Source organism: Hermetia illucens, chromosome 4 (assembly GCF_905115235.1).
Source record: "Hermetia illucens chromosome 4, iHerIll2.2.curated.20191125, whole genome shotgun sequence".
In the NCBI taxonomy this organism is placed as follows: domain Eukaryota; kingdom Metazoa; phylum Arthropoda; class Insecta; order Diptera; family Stratiomyidae; genus Hermetia; species Hermetia illucens.
The window spans coordinates 119,521,963-119,535,397 of NC_051852.1; the positions used below are offsets into that span (position 1 = coordinate 119,521,963).

Sequence of the window (13,435 nt, forward strand, 5' to 3'; positions counted from 1 at the left end):
CTGACTTCACGGCAGGGTTGTACTTTCGGTGTCAGGGCTTGACACATTTGATACCCGACATGACTATATTCGGTGAAAAAATTGTACCCCCCTTTGTACTTATGGGAAGCCCCCTTTGAACTTCCTATGTCTTCAGCAAATTTCGTTCGAATCGGTGTAGCCGTTTTGCAGAAAAGTGCATGTAACAGGCAGACAGACAAACAGGCAGACAGCGAATCGATTTTAATAAGGTTTTGTTTTACACAAAACCTTAAAAATGGTGGAATGCTGCAAAGCGGCAGGTATACCAGCATGTACCTCTTCACACCTTTATTTAGCATCTGGTCAGCCTTTTGCCCCCTCCTTCACTTTTCCATGAAAGTATGCTTAATTTTCATTATAATCGCACTTAATGCTTTGCAAACAATAATCCTAAAGCAGCAAAATAAGCAAAAACCATATATGAACATCCATGACAAAACCGGAACTTGAACCCGGAAGACAAATTGGATACGTCAATGTTCATCCAAGTAGGCCAAAGGCAAAAACTTAGATTATAGCAGGACAGAACTTCGGCATACACAACGACTTCGATATCGATAGATACTTCCTCTTGCATAAGAAATTCTATAAGTGACTCTGTCAGGTACCAAATCGAAGTCCAGGGGAGTCAAGGTAAATGTATGTTTATATTTGTTGAATTTCCAGTAGTAAATTGACCCACCACAACCCACATCAAGATTTACTCTCTTTGATTCCCGAGGAAATGTCGACTTCACTTTATTTTCAAATGAAGACAAACTACTTAGGAACAACTTAAAGCGTGAAATGACCCAAAACATCCTTTTCCACATTGACACGTGATGATTGATGATATCATTATGGCGCTTCCTTGAACTTGATCCTAATCATTTTCATTAGACCAAAAAAATCATAGAATTTTTCTTTTCAGCAAATTTTCACACTAATCATCCCCATGGTGATAGCATTGCTAATAGTCGTTTGCGTAGGGAACTACGTTTATAAGCATACGTGCAAAGTGAAGCCGTCCACAAATTGGCGTAGTATCTACAGGAATACGCCTCCGAAGTAAGTACACTTTAAAATTCCTCCCCCCTCTCGTTAATAAAATACAGGCTCCCCCCCGACAGTGGTATCAATCAAATATCGATGGAGGAAAATCTTTTGTACATGGACAAGGATATTTTGGTAAGGATAATTGTTTCGGTGCGATGGTTTACTAACTTTTCTCTCCTTCATCGTTTCGTTTAAATTTTAAAAGGATGCCCAAGAGAAAGGGAAAGCCGATATTTTTGAAGTTCCTCACAGTTGCCTAGTGATTGGGGAGGAAATCGGGAAGGGCGCTTTCGGCCGGGTCTTCAAAGCAACCGCTCATAATTTGTTGCGGCTTCCGGGAACAACAACGGTAGCAGTTAAACAATTGAAAAGTAAGTTCTTGGTAAAGTACAGAATTGCCAAGTTTTTTAAGGTATGAGTTCGGGGAAAAACTTCAAACTTGTTTTCTCCACTAATAATTTATTTAATGCCGAATTTTTAAGGCAGCAATTTGATGATATTGAAAGAAGCCATTCGCGTGCCAAAGTAATCTACATGCAATTAAATAAAGTCCTAATTGATCCCATAAATTGTTGGCCACTTAATTCCTGATATCTCATTCACTTTCAGAACGACCAACTACCGACGAAGTTGAGGAATTTCTTGGAGAGATTCAGACGATGAAAGATGTAGGACGCCATGAGAATGTCGTCGCCCTGCTGGGTTGCTGCACAATCAAGGAACCTCTAATGATGATTATGGAATATGTTGGTCACGGTGACTTGGTATATATCTCCCATTTCTTCGTTAATTAATCTTTAGTGTAGTATGCCCAACAAAATAGTTCATTAAATGTATTTTGTTGCTCCAGCATTTTGTTAGAAAGATGATATATGTCGGTGTTCGTAGAACTACTTTCCTAGCTCATCTTTATATCCTCCCTCTAAATTAACTTTAATGAAATCAACCCAATTATAGTTAACTGAGAATTTTGGAAAGATTGTGAACGCTCCTTCTCCTTTCTTCTTCTCTAGTTACAATATCTCCGCAATGTTCGCAAGAAGCATTTAGATACTTTTCGAATACAAACTAATGGACTCATCCCGATGGGTGAAATTCCTGTGGCTAATTCGCAACCACCACGGGGGAGATACTTGGAATTAAAGCACTCAGCGTAAGTTAAAAGGAATTCCTGAAGAGATATCAGATCACAATTACCAACAAAATTGTTTTCATTTCTTTCTAAAGGAGTACAATATCCTCGGATGCTTCGTATATAAAACAACCTGAAACGCCGTCTACCCTGAGGCCATCGGTTACGGAAAGTAAGTGGAATTATTTTCATTAAAATTTTGTAGATGAATCTTGGAATATTTGATCTTTTTGTGAATTGTTAAGAGGTCATTAGGTAGTTGAGTGAAATATCTGTGTTTCGAGACCACATTTGCCATGGTCTACTGAATGCTGGTCGATAAATCACACTATTCTCATTATTAACAATAATAATCGATTGGACAACACCTTGGCCTTAGAGAGTGTTAGATAACACTATCACTTGTTTCTAGATCGGAATGGAAATCGAGGGTGTCATGGGGTTAGCATTGCATTTGGCCTAGATCATCATCATCAACGGCGCAGCAACCGGTATCCGGTCTAGGCCTGCCTTAATAAGGAACTATAGACATTCCGGTTTTGCACCGAGGTCCACCAATTCGATATCTCTAAAAGCCGTCTGGCGTCCTGACCTACGCCATCGCTCCATCTTAGGCAGGTTTTGCCTTGTCTTCTTTTTCTACCATAGATATCGCCCTTATAGACTTTCCGGGTTGGATCATCGTCATCCATACGGATTAAGTGACCTGTCCACAGTAACCTATTGAGCCGGGTTTTATCCATAACCTGGCGGTCATGGTATCGCTCATAAATTTTGTCGTTATGTAGGCTACGGAATCGTCCTTCCAAAAATTCGTCGGAGGATTCTTCTCTCGAACACGGCCAAGAGTTCGCAACTTTTCTTGCTGAGAACCCAAGTCTCCGAGGAATACTGGCAAGACCATTTTCCTGTACACTAAGAGCTTCGACCCTATGTTGAGACGTTTCGAGCGGAACAGTTTTTATAAGCTGGCAACAACCGTGCGCGGATTTCATTGTCGTAGTTGTTATCGGTTGTAATTTTCCACCCTCCTCTCACATTTACATCTGCAGTGCGAATCACTTTCTCAAGGGCCAGGTTAAAAAGGACGCATAATAGGGCATCCCATTGTCGTAGACCGTTGTTGATGTCGAATGGTCTCGAGAGTGATCCTGCTGCTTTTATCTGGGCTCGCACATTGGTCAGGATCAGCCTAGTCAGTCTTATCAATTTCGTTGGGATATCGAATTCTCTCATGGCCGTGTACAGTTTTACCCTGGCTATGCTGTCATAGGGGGCTTTCAAGTCGATGAAAAGATGGTGCAACTGATATCCATATTCCAACAGTTTTTCCATCGCTTGCCGCAGAGAAAAAACCTGACCTGTTGCTGATTTGCCTGGAGTGAAGCCTCATTAGTATGGCCAATAATGTTCTTGGTGTATGGAGCTATCCGGCCTAGCAAGATAGAGGAGAATATCTTATAGATGGTATTCAGCAACGTGATACCTCTATAATTGCTGTACTGTGTGATACCTCCCTTTTTATGTACAAGACAGATAATGCCTCGTTGCCAATCGTTAGGCATCGATTCGCTATCCCATACCTTTAGCACAAGTTGATGAACCACTTGGTGTAACTGATCGCCTCCATATTTAGCCAATTTGGCTGTAATTCCGTCGGCTCCTGGCGACTTATGATTTTTAAGCCGATGAATTGCACGGACTGCTTCTCCTATACTTGGTGGTGGCGGTATTTGTCCGTCGTCTTCAGTTGGCGGGACCTCCAACTCGCCGATGATGTGGTTGTTCAGTAGCTCATCAAAGTACACAACCCATCGCTTCAATATGCCCATTTTGTCGGAAATCAGATTTCTCTCTTTGTCTCGGCAGGATGAGCATCGAGGTGTATAAGGCTTCATCCTGCTGACTTGTTGGTAAAACTTCCGCGTCTGGTGCGGTTGCTCCCTGTACTTTTCCAGTTCACAGACTTGTTGGTTCTCCCAGGCTTCCTTTTTCCGTCTGTGAAGTCGCTTCTCTGCTCGACGGAGTTCGTGATAAGTCTCTGCGCGTGCCCGCGTTCTTTGAGAATGCAACATTACTCGGTATGCAGCATTCTTCCGTTCCGTTTCTAGCTTACATTCATCGTCAAACCAGCCGTTTGACTTTTTTTGCGGCTGGGGCCAAGTATCTTTGTGGCCGTATCAATGATAACGTTCTTCAGGTGGTTGTGAAGATAATTTGTTGACGCTTCATCTCCAGGACCTCTGTTGACTGCGGTTATTGCGGCATCCATTTCCCTCTTATAGATGTCGCGGAGGGCTGTGTTGTGGATGGCTTCAGTATTCACTCTTACCTGATTGTCAGAGGAGATTGTAGGTGGTGTCGTAATTCGAGCTCGGAGCACCATGCCAAAGAGATAGTGGTCCGAGTCTATATTGGCCCCCCTATATGTTCTGACATTCATCAAGGCTGAGAAATGGCGGCGTTCAATCAGCACGTGTTCAATTTGGTTAAAAGTGGTCCCGGCCTAGATCATTACCCGGAATTGACTGAGCACCACATTCCCAGCTCAGTCAAGAGGTATCCGATGTACAGCCTATCATAGAAATCTTTTTTCTAGTCAACATATCCACGGGTATCTAATTAGTTCTTCGTTTTGAATTGTGTCTTGAAAGAGCACCCACATGGCACCACAAAGACAAGTAAAAATTTGAATCAAACCCAAGCACTAAAGAAGACGAGAAGTAGTCGACGAAATATGCATATTTGCAAAAAATAAAATGTTTAGTCAAGGAAACGGAAACGGTTTGCATTTTTTTTATTTATAACATCAAATCAATACCTTCATTGATTTCCTTCCATACATTTCGGAAAGAAACCAGGTCTTATGATGACCCTTCAGGACGTAGTTGTGAGAAGCGCCTAAAAAAAAATCGATTTTGGTGGTGTCCAAATGTTCATCAATATACTTCGGAAGATTCTTCAATGGAACTGCATGTGGTCAGGAAGATGGCTTTCATTGCTAAATACTGTAAGCGGTTGTTTATCAACTTGGCAAGTGGCCGTGGGCACAGTACGTAAGATCATCCCCTGGCCCTATAACCCATGTCGGGTTCAGATTCGCCTAAATCTCGGTTTTGTGTCATTATCACCCAATTCGATATTCCGACATTTTGTCTGCCGTTCAGGCCTTCGCCATCGTTTTATCTAAGGCAGGATCTGCGGTTCGGGCTAGATCATCCTCACCGTCTGTCCAAAGGCAAGGAGGCTACAAACAGAAAAGCACTAACAGAAAAGATGAGGGAACGAAGAAGGACTAGACCATTGGCTCTGTTCATTAAGCCGAAGGAAGGCCAAACATTTGCGAAAGCTCTCTCCGCTACAAGATAAAGCCCGAAGACAATGGAGCCGAAGTGTTTTCCATGCGGGGAACGAATTAGGTTCGAAGGCGACTAGCAAAACTGCGTTCTGCGAAGTGGTCAAGGGACTGCTGAGGAAAAAAGACCTCATTTCTAGTCTAGAGCCTATGTATTCTCTACAAATTCGAGGCCTTTACTGTCTCACAGAAAACATCAAAATGGAGGAGGCCATAAAGCGTAACCCGTATACCCAGATAGGTATCACTTCTATAAATAATTGAGGCCAAAAACTCGCTGTAATGGAAGTCGTCGAGCAATATGCGAGGAAACTCTTTAACAGCGGGAAAATCAGAATTGGACGGGTAGTATGCAGGGAACGAATATGGACAACCCACACCAAGTGGTACATGTGTCTGGACTGTGGACACACGTCAGCCATTTGCACGGACAGGGGGAAAGCACGCCGCATATGCGGTCAGGTAGGCCACCAAGCGAAGGACTGCAACGAAGTTGAAAATTATGATCTCTGCAAGGATCATGGTGCGCTGGTGATAGCGTTGAATACACTACGCGTTCGGCGCGGCGTCCAGTGTCCAGAGTGGAACTAGAAACAAGAACCCAGTTTCATGGCATTTCGACTTATTGCGTGCCACTGCTGCCACTTGCCGACTTTCCCAAGGGCGAGGGAATAGCCTTGTCTGAATTTGGTGGATAATGTTTTTAGCATTTACGTGATGCCAAATGAGACAATACCGGAATTTCGACGCAGGTTCGATGCTCTGAAGGACGCCGCTTCAGGCACGGAGGGGTGAATCCCTGTCGGAGGTGACTTTAAAACTAGAGCCTTTGAATGGGCATGCCTCATCTAGACCCCAGAGAGCAGCGAATCCACACCAACGTTCCGGCGCCCGGCCTGATAAGGAGACGATGTAACTTTTACGTTGGAATCTCTGACACCGTTTGTGGACGGGTGGCGAGTTCTAGGAGACTTCCCGGCAAGTGAGCATCGCGTTCGAAATGATTGACGCCGACGTGGACGGGTGGAGAGTTCTAGGAGACTTCCCGGTAAGTGAGCATCGCGTTCGAAATGATTGACGCCATTTGCCAGCGTTCACCAACCAGGCGTTTGAGGCTCTCGGAACAGGCAAAGTCCCGCTGGAGAGTACTTCGGGGGATGGTAGTGTTACAACTGACGCTGTCGCAAATTCAGTGGTGAACATGGTAGCGACAGCTTGTGAAGCTTCCATGCCCCGGAGGGGCAAGACTTCTACGTACTGGTAGACGGCAGAAATTTCCGACCTACGGAAGGAGTGTCATAAGTTTGGCTGATCAGCAAAAAGGAGACTCTGTCACGTGATAAATAAAAGCAAAATTCGCGGCTGGTAGAACCTAGTCTACCCTAGTAATTGAGGACCCGTGGGGAATCGGGTATAAATTTAACACCCGAAAATCGTTGTTCTGTGGAAACCCTACATACTTAATACCGGCCAAGTGGATCGCATTATATGGGCATTATTTCCTAGACATCCGGTACAGGTTGATGTAGGCAGCGGCGTCGAGGAATGCCTTCGTTTCATAGTGAAAAAACTCGAATATGCAGTTCTTATCATGAAAAATAAGAAAGCACCAGGTCTTAATGGTGTCCCAGTGGAAGTTTACAAACTGATGCTCCGCCAACGGTCAGACTTGCTGTTCAAAGTTTGCTTGAAAGAGGAGAGAGGCTCGTCCTAATCAGCAAAGGAAAAGGAGATCATGAGCTGCCGTCTACATACCGACCCCTGTGTATGCTTGACACAGTCGAGAAAGTGCTCGAAAAGTTCATCAGGAGAAAGCTCACTGAGGCGATTCGCGCTGCCGGGGAGTTATTTTTTCAGCTTTGTGAATGGCGTTTGCTTATTGCACTGTCGCAGAACTGGCCATGATGTGATTGCAGGAATGATACCCCTTGCCTTCTTTGCCAAGGAATGTAAAAGCCTCTGAAGATTGTCCATGCACACTTACCTCTGAAGATTGTCAATGCACACAGGGCGAATATACCTTTTTCTTTTGTGAACGGTGGGCTGGCTTTCCTCAGCAAGAGACACGAGGGAGCTCTCTCCAGACAACAATGCCAGAGAAATGCTAAGGAGCGCTGGCAAATGGAGACATGTTGGGCATTACGTACGGGTTCCTCTTTTTGCGAAGAAGATTGAGCTCCGCCGGTGGAAGGACCATATGGCAAGGGTTACCCTTCCTTCTCTACTTTCCCGTTGGTGAAAGAAATTTCTTGATTTGAAGACTCTATAAGTCGGGAAAGCGAGAAAGCTAGCTCGAAATAATGCGTCAAAAGATTCCAGGTTAGTTCTCTGATGACAAGGAGGTATTCAGTTGGTAGTCCGACGGCATACTTTAGCGTTATGGAAGTCCAACAATCTGTGGGTAAACGCATTCACCTACCCTACTCCTAAAAAATAGGTTGATCTAGTTCTTTTTGATCTGCTTGTCAATCCTCCAATATTTTTCAAAATATGCACGGTTACTGGTTTTTGAGAAGGACTCTAGTGGTTCCTTGTTCTTTCCATTATTTTCGGTTGTGAAACCAGGAAAGGCTTCCAATATCTCGTCATTAGTGTTTCAACACAAAGCTTGCCATAAGATTAGTTGAGTTTCAACTGACCAACATCATATGAGCATCACATCGGCCATTTTGTGATCAGCAGCAGATTTAGAATTTCTGGATATGCGTAATAAAAGAGGCGCTTCCAACTAAAGGGATCACCGTCTGATGGTTGCTTACGTTTGCTTGCATATTTTGTCCGTCGCTACTCGTAGGGTTCGAGAGATGCTTGTATGACGCAGCTATCGCTCGACAGTGGGAGAGCTATCTTGCTGATCGGACGGCAGATAAACTGAATAACCCGCTTGATTATCGATGAGCATTGGGCCACCATCAAAACTGCTCCAATCGTACGGAAATCTTGAGAATCCGAGACCTTTCCCCGAGAGTGGAAGAAGGAGATGATTGTTAAGATTCCATTCTGGATATGACAATTGCGTACTCTCTGCCGTCGCAAAGATAATAGCCAAAATAATCCTGGAACGCACCAAAGAACATATTGAAAGCGTGATCGAGAGACAGCTGGCCGGTTTCCGCTCCGGATCTTCCTGTATTGAAACCCTCATCCTCTATGAACCATTCTGGAACAACACACGGAGTTTAGATCTCTGCTTGCTCTTCATCGATTTCCAGAAAACCTTTGACAGCGTTAACAGGGAGTGTATCTGGTCTACTCTACGCAGGAGGGACATTTCGGAAAAACAATAGGTCTTATCAGAGCGACATGTCATGGCGCTCTTTGCTCTCTCAATGGGCCATGCGCTTTGTCTAAATGGAGTTGAACTTAAGATAAACACCAGCAAAACTAAGGTTCGTCAGACGGGTCGTCACACTTCTCCTATCTATAGAGCATCGAAGGTGCCGATCAATTTACATATCTAACAAGCAAAGTTTCTATCGACGTTTGCACTCAATTGGATGTTGCCCGATGGACGGACTAACAGCGCTAGATCCGATCTCGCTGCCTTGTCTAAAATCTAGAAATGCAGTTATCGTAACAACAGGATTAAGTTGAAACTGTTTTCTGTGTTGCTATATGTGATTAGCACATGGAAAGTAAACCCCACTATTACTCAAAAGCTGCAAGCCTTCGTCAACACATATCTGCGTCAAATCATTAGAATACGCAGCCTGACTAGGTCGGAGCACATATCTGACATCCGTACATGATGTGATCGAAAGGCGGAAGTGACAGTGAATAAGTCACACACCATCCATTGCTGGTTACACCATGCAGTGGAATCCATTCTCCCAAAGATGGCCGATAAGAGGGTTGTCCCAAGTTCAAAGTTTTATGTTTAAAAGTACTACGAGTTTCCATAAAAACTTCAATTAAAATTATTTTTATTTTGTCCTTCACCTCCAGCCATGTACACAATGCTGACACAGAACTCATCTGACTCATCCCAGACTACTTTAGAGACCCTAGACTACGTACTTGATAACAAGGAATTGCATAATTTCGCCTTGCAGATAGCTAGGGGGATGCGACATTTGGAGGAAAAAGGCATCACCCATCGGTATGCATTACCATTTCTATATTAAAAATAGTGTTTTCAGTAGATTTCAGCGAAGGTTCATTGGCACTTTCGTATTTCAGGGACTTAGCAGCTAGAAACATTCTCATTGATGCTCGAAAAACCCTAAAAATATCGGATTTCGGATTATCGCGAGCTGGTATTTACGTGAATACCAAAACAAAAAAGGTAAATTAATTCAATTAGATCCGCCCACCAGAAATGAAACCTTCCAATTGATTGCAATATATCCTTTCTTCTTCACAGCTGCCGTTAAGATGGCTTTCTATTGAAGCAATACGAGACAATCTCTACTCGAGCAGTAGCGATGTTTGGGCATTTGCAGTGGTTCTATGGGAAATTGGTACTCTTGGTAAGTAGAAGATCTGAAATATATTTTCTAAATTTCTCGTTTTCTTAGCAAAATCAATGCGTAAGGAAAAATCTGGGTCATAGGTGAAAAATATGCGGATCTCTCTTTTATGTCTTTATTTCGTTAAATTCTTTATTCCAGTTTCCCAAGAAAACTTCAAGTTTTCCCTTCCCTCGCCTCAAATGTGGCTGCGGAATAAGCTCTGAAAAAGTTCCAGCTCTTGATCCACATCTTACAGAAAATGGCGTAATAAACAAATCACTTTCCAGGTAGCATACGAAAAGATAGGCAACGAGGAGCCCAATTGGTGCTGCGACCAAGGCCAAGACCATGAGGATGTGGTAAGAATAAAGGGGACACAGTCCAGCCGTCTCAGATGTTTAGAGCCAGCCCGTAGCATCCACGAAAGTAAACAGCTCTCCCACCCTGCAACTAAAGACCTCCCCGAAGTCCTCAAAGAATGGTTTACCTAGTGCTCGTAGCCTGACTCGAGCTGTGAAATCGCAACCGTAATACGGTATGCATTTCCACGCGTCTGGTACATAAGCTCTCGTGGTCGGATCTTATTATATGTCGTCGTATGTCGTCAAGCGTTTGCCATCTGAAGTCAACGGCTGCTAAGTAGCGCGAGTAGATTCCGCTAGTAGTCACCAGCAGGACGCAGGTTGTGCCGGCCGAAAGACTGCCAAAAGCAGGGCCCCGCTTGGCCACTTTGTCAGTCCGCTCATTCCCCTCTATTTTCTTATGACCAGGACCTAAAGGAGGGTGACTTTGAGCATGCCGCCTTTATGGCCAACTGTCGTCCATGTCGGATCATGTCCCAGCCATTGACAGATTTCTAGCATTGCCGGTATTTCCACTTGGAATACAGGATATTTAATGTGGAGATGTATTTTGAAGCCCACAGGAACACTTTTCCCAATGCTTTTTCCTTAATTTCATTCATAATGGAGGGAAGTATTCCGGACACCCACATCACCAAGTCGTCGGCATACAACAACACCTTCATACCGCTTCTGTCCAATATGCGTAGAATTTTGTTCATCACTATTAACAAGAGATGACAAAATCCTGGGCTGTACCTTTGCCCATAGCTCTGGTCAAGTGGTTACCTTCAAGATTATCCTAGTTCTTAGGATGAATATTATTCATTGCTTTCGGTATGAAAACCATGCCCGCACGTCTCCAAGAATGTGATACGTATCCCAAAAAGACAAATTACGGCACGACCCTTTCTTGCTATTTTTGTAGCATGACTGGCCCATCTGGGCCGGAGATTTATATGGGGAGAAGCTACTTCGGCGTCAGCTAATTTTATCCTGGGTAATTCCCGATTTGATAATCTCACACGAGTGGGTCCTCCTCGCGGGAGAGTGCGTTGGAACCAGCAGTTTCAGGGTTTTACCAGAAGATTGTGCATTGTGATTTTTTTTAGAAAGGAAGGAACGTTGCTTTGACAATATCATACTAAGTCTAGCAGAATTGCTGGTGCTTTCAATATTCTGATAATTCCAACCAGGACCGCCTCTTAGCAGTCTTGATGGACGACTTATACGTCTCCAGGCAGTCATTGTATGGCTGCCAATATTTGTGCCTTTAATAGATGTTGGAGACCTTCTTGGTCAGCTTCCTGAGCCTAGACAGAACTTTATTCCACCACAGTAGTAATGTCTTCTTGTTGTATTCTGCAGAACACGAGAATTTGGAAGCGATTTCGAATGCTTTTTCCAGAACCCTGACCTTTGACTCCAGGTCGTCTGTCATGCCAATGTTTCCAATTTGTGCACCGGAGAATTTGTTCTTGATAACTTTCATTCAAGCGATCCCTCCGGGGGCTCCGAAGTAATTCGAGACCTTTGCAGCAAGATCTGGACTGAAAATTCTCCAACTGTGAACTGCGAAAAATCTCTGGTCAGACACTCTCCAATTCTCCACCCTAAAAATCGCATTGTCGGTTAAGGGTAGTAGTAGTATCAGGGACCTCCTTCGCCGCAGTTTTCCGAGCTTGATTGGTGTAAGGCCCTTATTACACATTGATAGATTTGTAAGAATAATAAAGTCAAAGAGAGACTCACATCTTTTGTTGATTTCCGAGCTTCCTCAAAGCGTATACTGCTTTGCAGCCAGGTTGCACTTATTAGCTGCCATGGTAGACCTGCTTTGACCATTTTCGCAATATGGGATTGAGCATTGTTATACTGTTGTATTACAAGGACCCTTTAAGGTGGGGTTTAAGAATACACTCAAAGTATTTCGTGTTCATCTTAAAAGGCGACTAAAAGAGAAGGGCTTCAAAAGATGATCCCGTCCAGAATCTTACATCTTGCAAATCTTGCAGAGTCTCGCAGGATCATTGACACTTTTGGTGACAGCCAACAGGTTGGCTTGCCTTGATGCGATGTCAGATTTTGTGAGGTAGTGTTGGTCGTCGTGAACTAGGTAAGCCGAGGAGATATCCATATTCTCCATTTACTTCAGTTTGACCACCGCGTGCAGGGTTTTCTTGGAGAGAAGACAAGCTCTAGGTCTATCCCGAAAAGTGCCTCTTGTACTGAGAAATAAATTTTGCATTGAAACCCTTTGATGATTCGGCCTCCACTGATTCAGAACTTCTGTATTAGTGCGCGAGGAAGATCTAAAGGTTACTGGAGGCACACTTCGAGTGGGGGATACTTAGTGTTCGTCGGACTGTCGCTCTTCCTGTACTCCTTGATCTGGCGGCATCCAATATTAGTTCGATGTCGATGTATTCCTCCCCGAGGAAGGCCAGCAGATTAGCTGAAGCGCACTTCGAGTACTGTAGAATTATTTCCGCTACCCGCCGCATAATCTACTTGCGTAGATGAGAACCATTTATCCCAGTCAAACCATTGACCTTACCTTTCTCAAACCGCTCATTGCCAACGTCGAACAATTTGACATTTGCTTTCCTGACTCTGAACATCCAGAATATGGATGGTTAGCTTTCGGAAAGTGGCATTTTTATCGGTTGCCATTCTTCCAACGTCGACAGTTTCGGGGCAAGAGTGCTATAGCTGGTGCTCGCTAGGTTCAGCACTTCTTTTTTTTCTTCTTTGTTCGGTTTTATAAAGTGCGTATCCATATTTTAATCCCAAGGGTAATTTGGGGTAAGTGGTCCAGTCTGTCTAAACTGACCACCAGTGTGAGGTGGTACCTAGTGTGTTCAAAGCTCGTACACGCTCTCGATTGACCACGTAACCCTCGGCGTGTGCTGCACTAAACGGACCAGCATACCGCTGGCATCCCTGAAGGTACTTCCCAGCGGCCATCGCCCGGATGTCGGGTGAGAACTTACCCGATTACGCAGCTTTAACCTGAAGCGTAAGCGGATCCGAAAAATATGACAAACGTCATACTTTTGGAAAGACAATGGCTAAAATAATCATGGAATTTATCGAAGAA

The 13,435-nt window shown here is 44.0% G+C and overlaps 1 protein-coding gene across 6 annotated transcripts in view; it reads left to right on the plus strand.

Annotated features, from left to right (window-relative positions):
• The window catches only part of LOC119654679 (platelet-derived growth factor receptor alpha), a 119,563-nt gene that overhangs the window by 99,976 nt on the left and 6,152 nt on the right, over positions 1-13,435 (plus strand). For 5 of the 6 annotated variants that reach the window (XM_038060183.1, XM_038060182.1, XM_038060186.1 and 2 more), the window contains exons 10-18: positions 932-1,068; positions 1,116-1,188; positions 1,262-1,427; positions 1,666-1,820; positions 2,070-2,209; positions 2,284-2,360; positions 9,489-9,642; positions 9,723-9,828; positions 9,907-10,012. In XM_038060183.1, coding sequence (XP_037916111.1) covers positions 932-1,068; positions 1,116-1,188; positions 1,262-1,427; positions 1,666-1,820; positions 2,070-2,209; positions 2,284-2,360; positions 9,489-9,642; positions 9,723-9,828; positions 9,907-10,012 — 1,114 coding nt within the window. The remainder of the gene's footprint in view (positions 1-931; positions 1,069-1,115; positions 1,189-1,261; positions 1,428-1,665; positions 1,821-2,069; positions 2,210-2,283; positions 2,361-9,488; positions 9,643-9,722; positions 9,829-9,906; positions 10,013-13,435) is intronic. The other variant, XM_038060187.1, reaches the window with a different exon arrangement.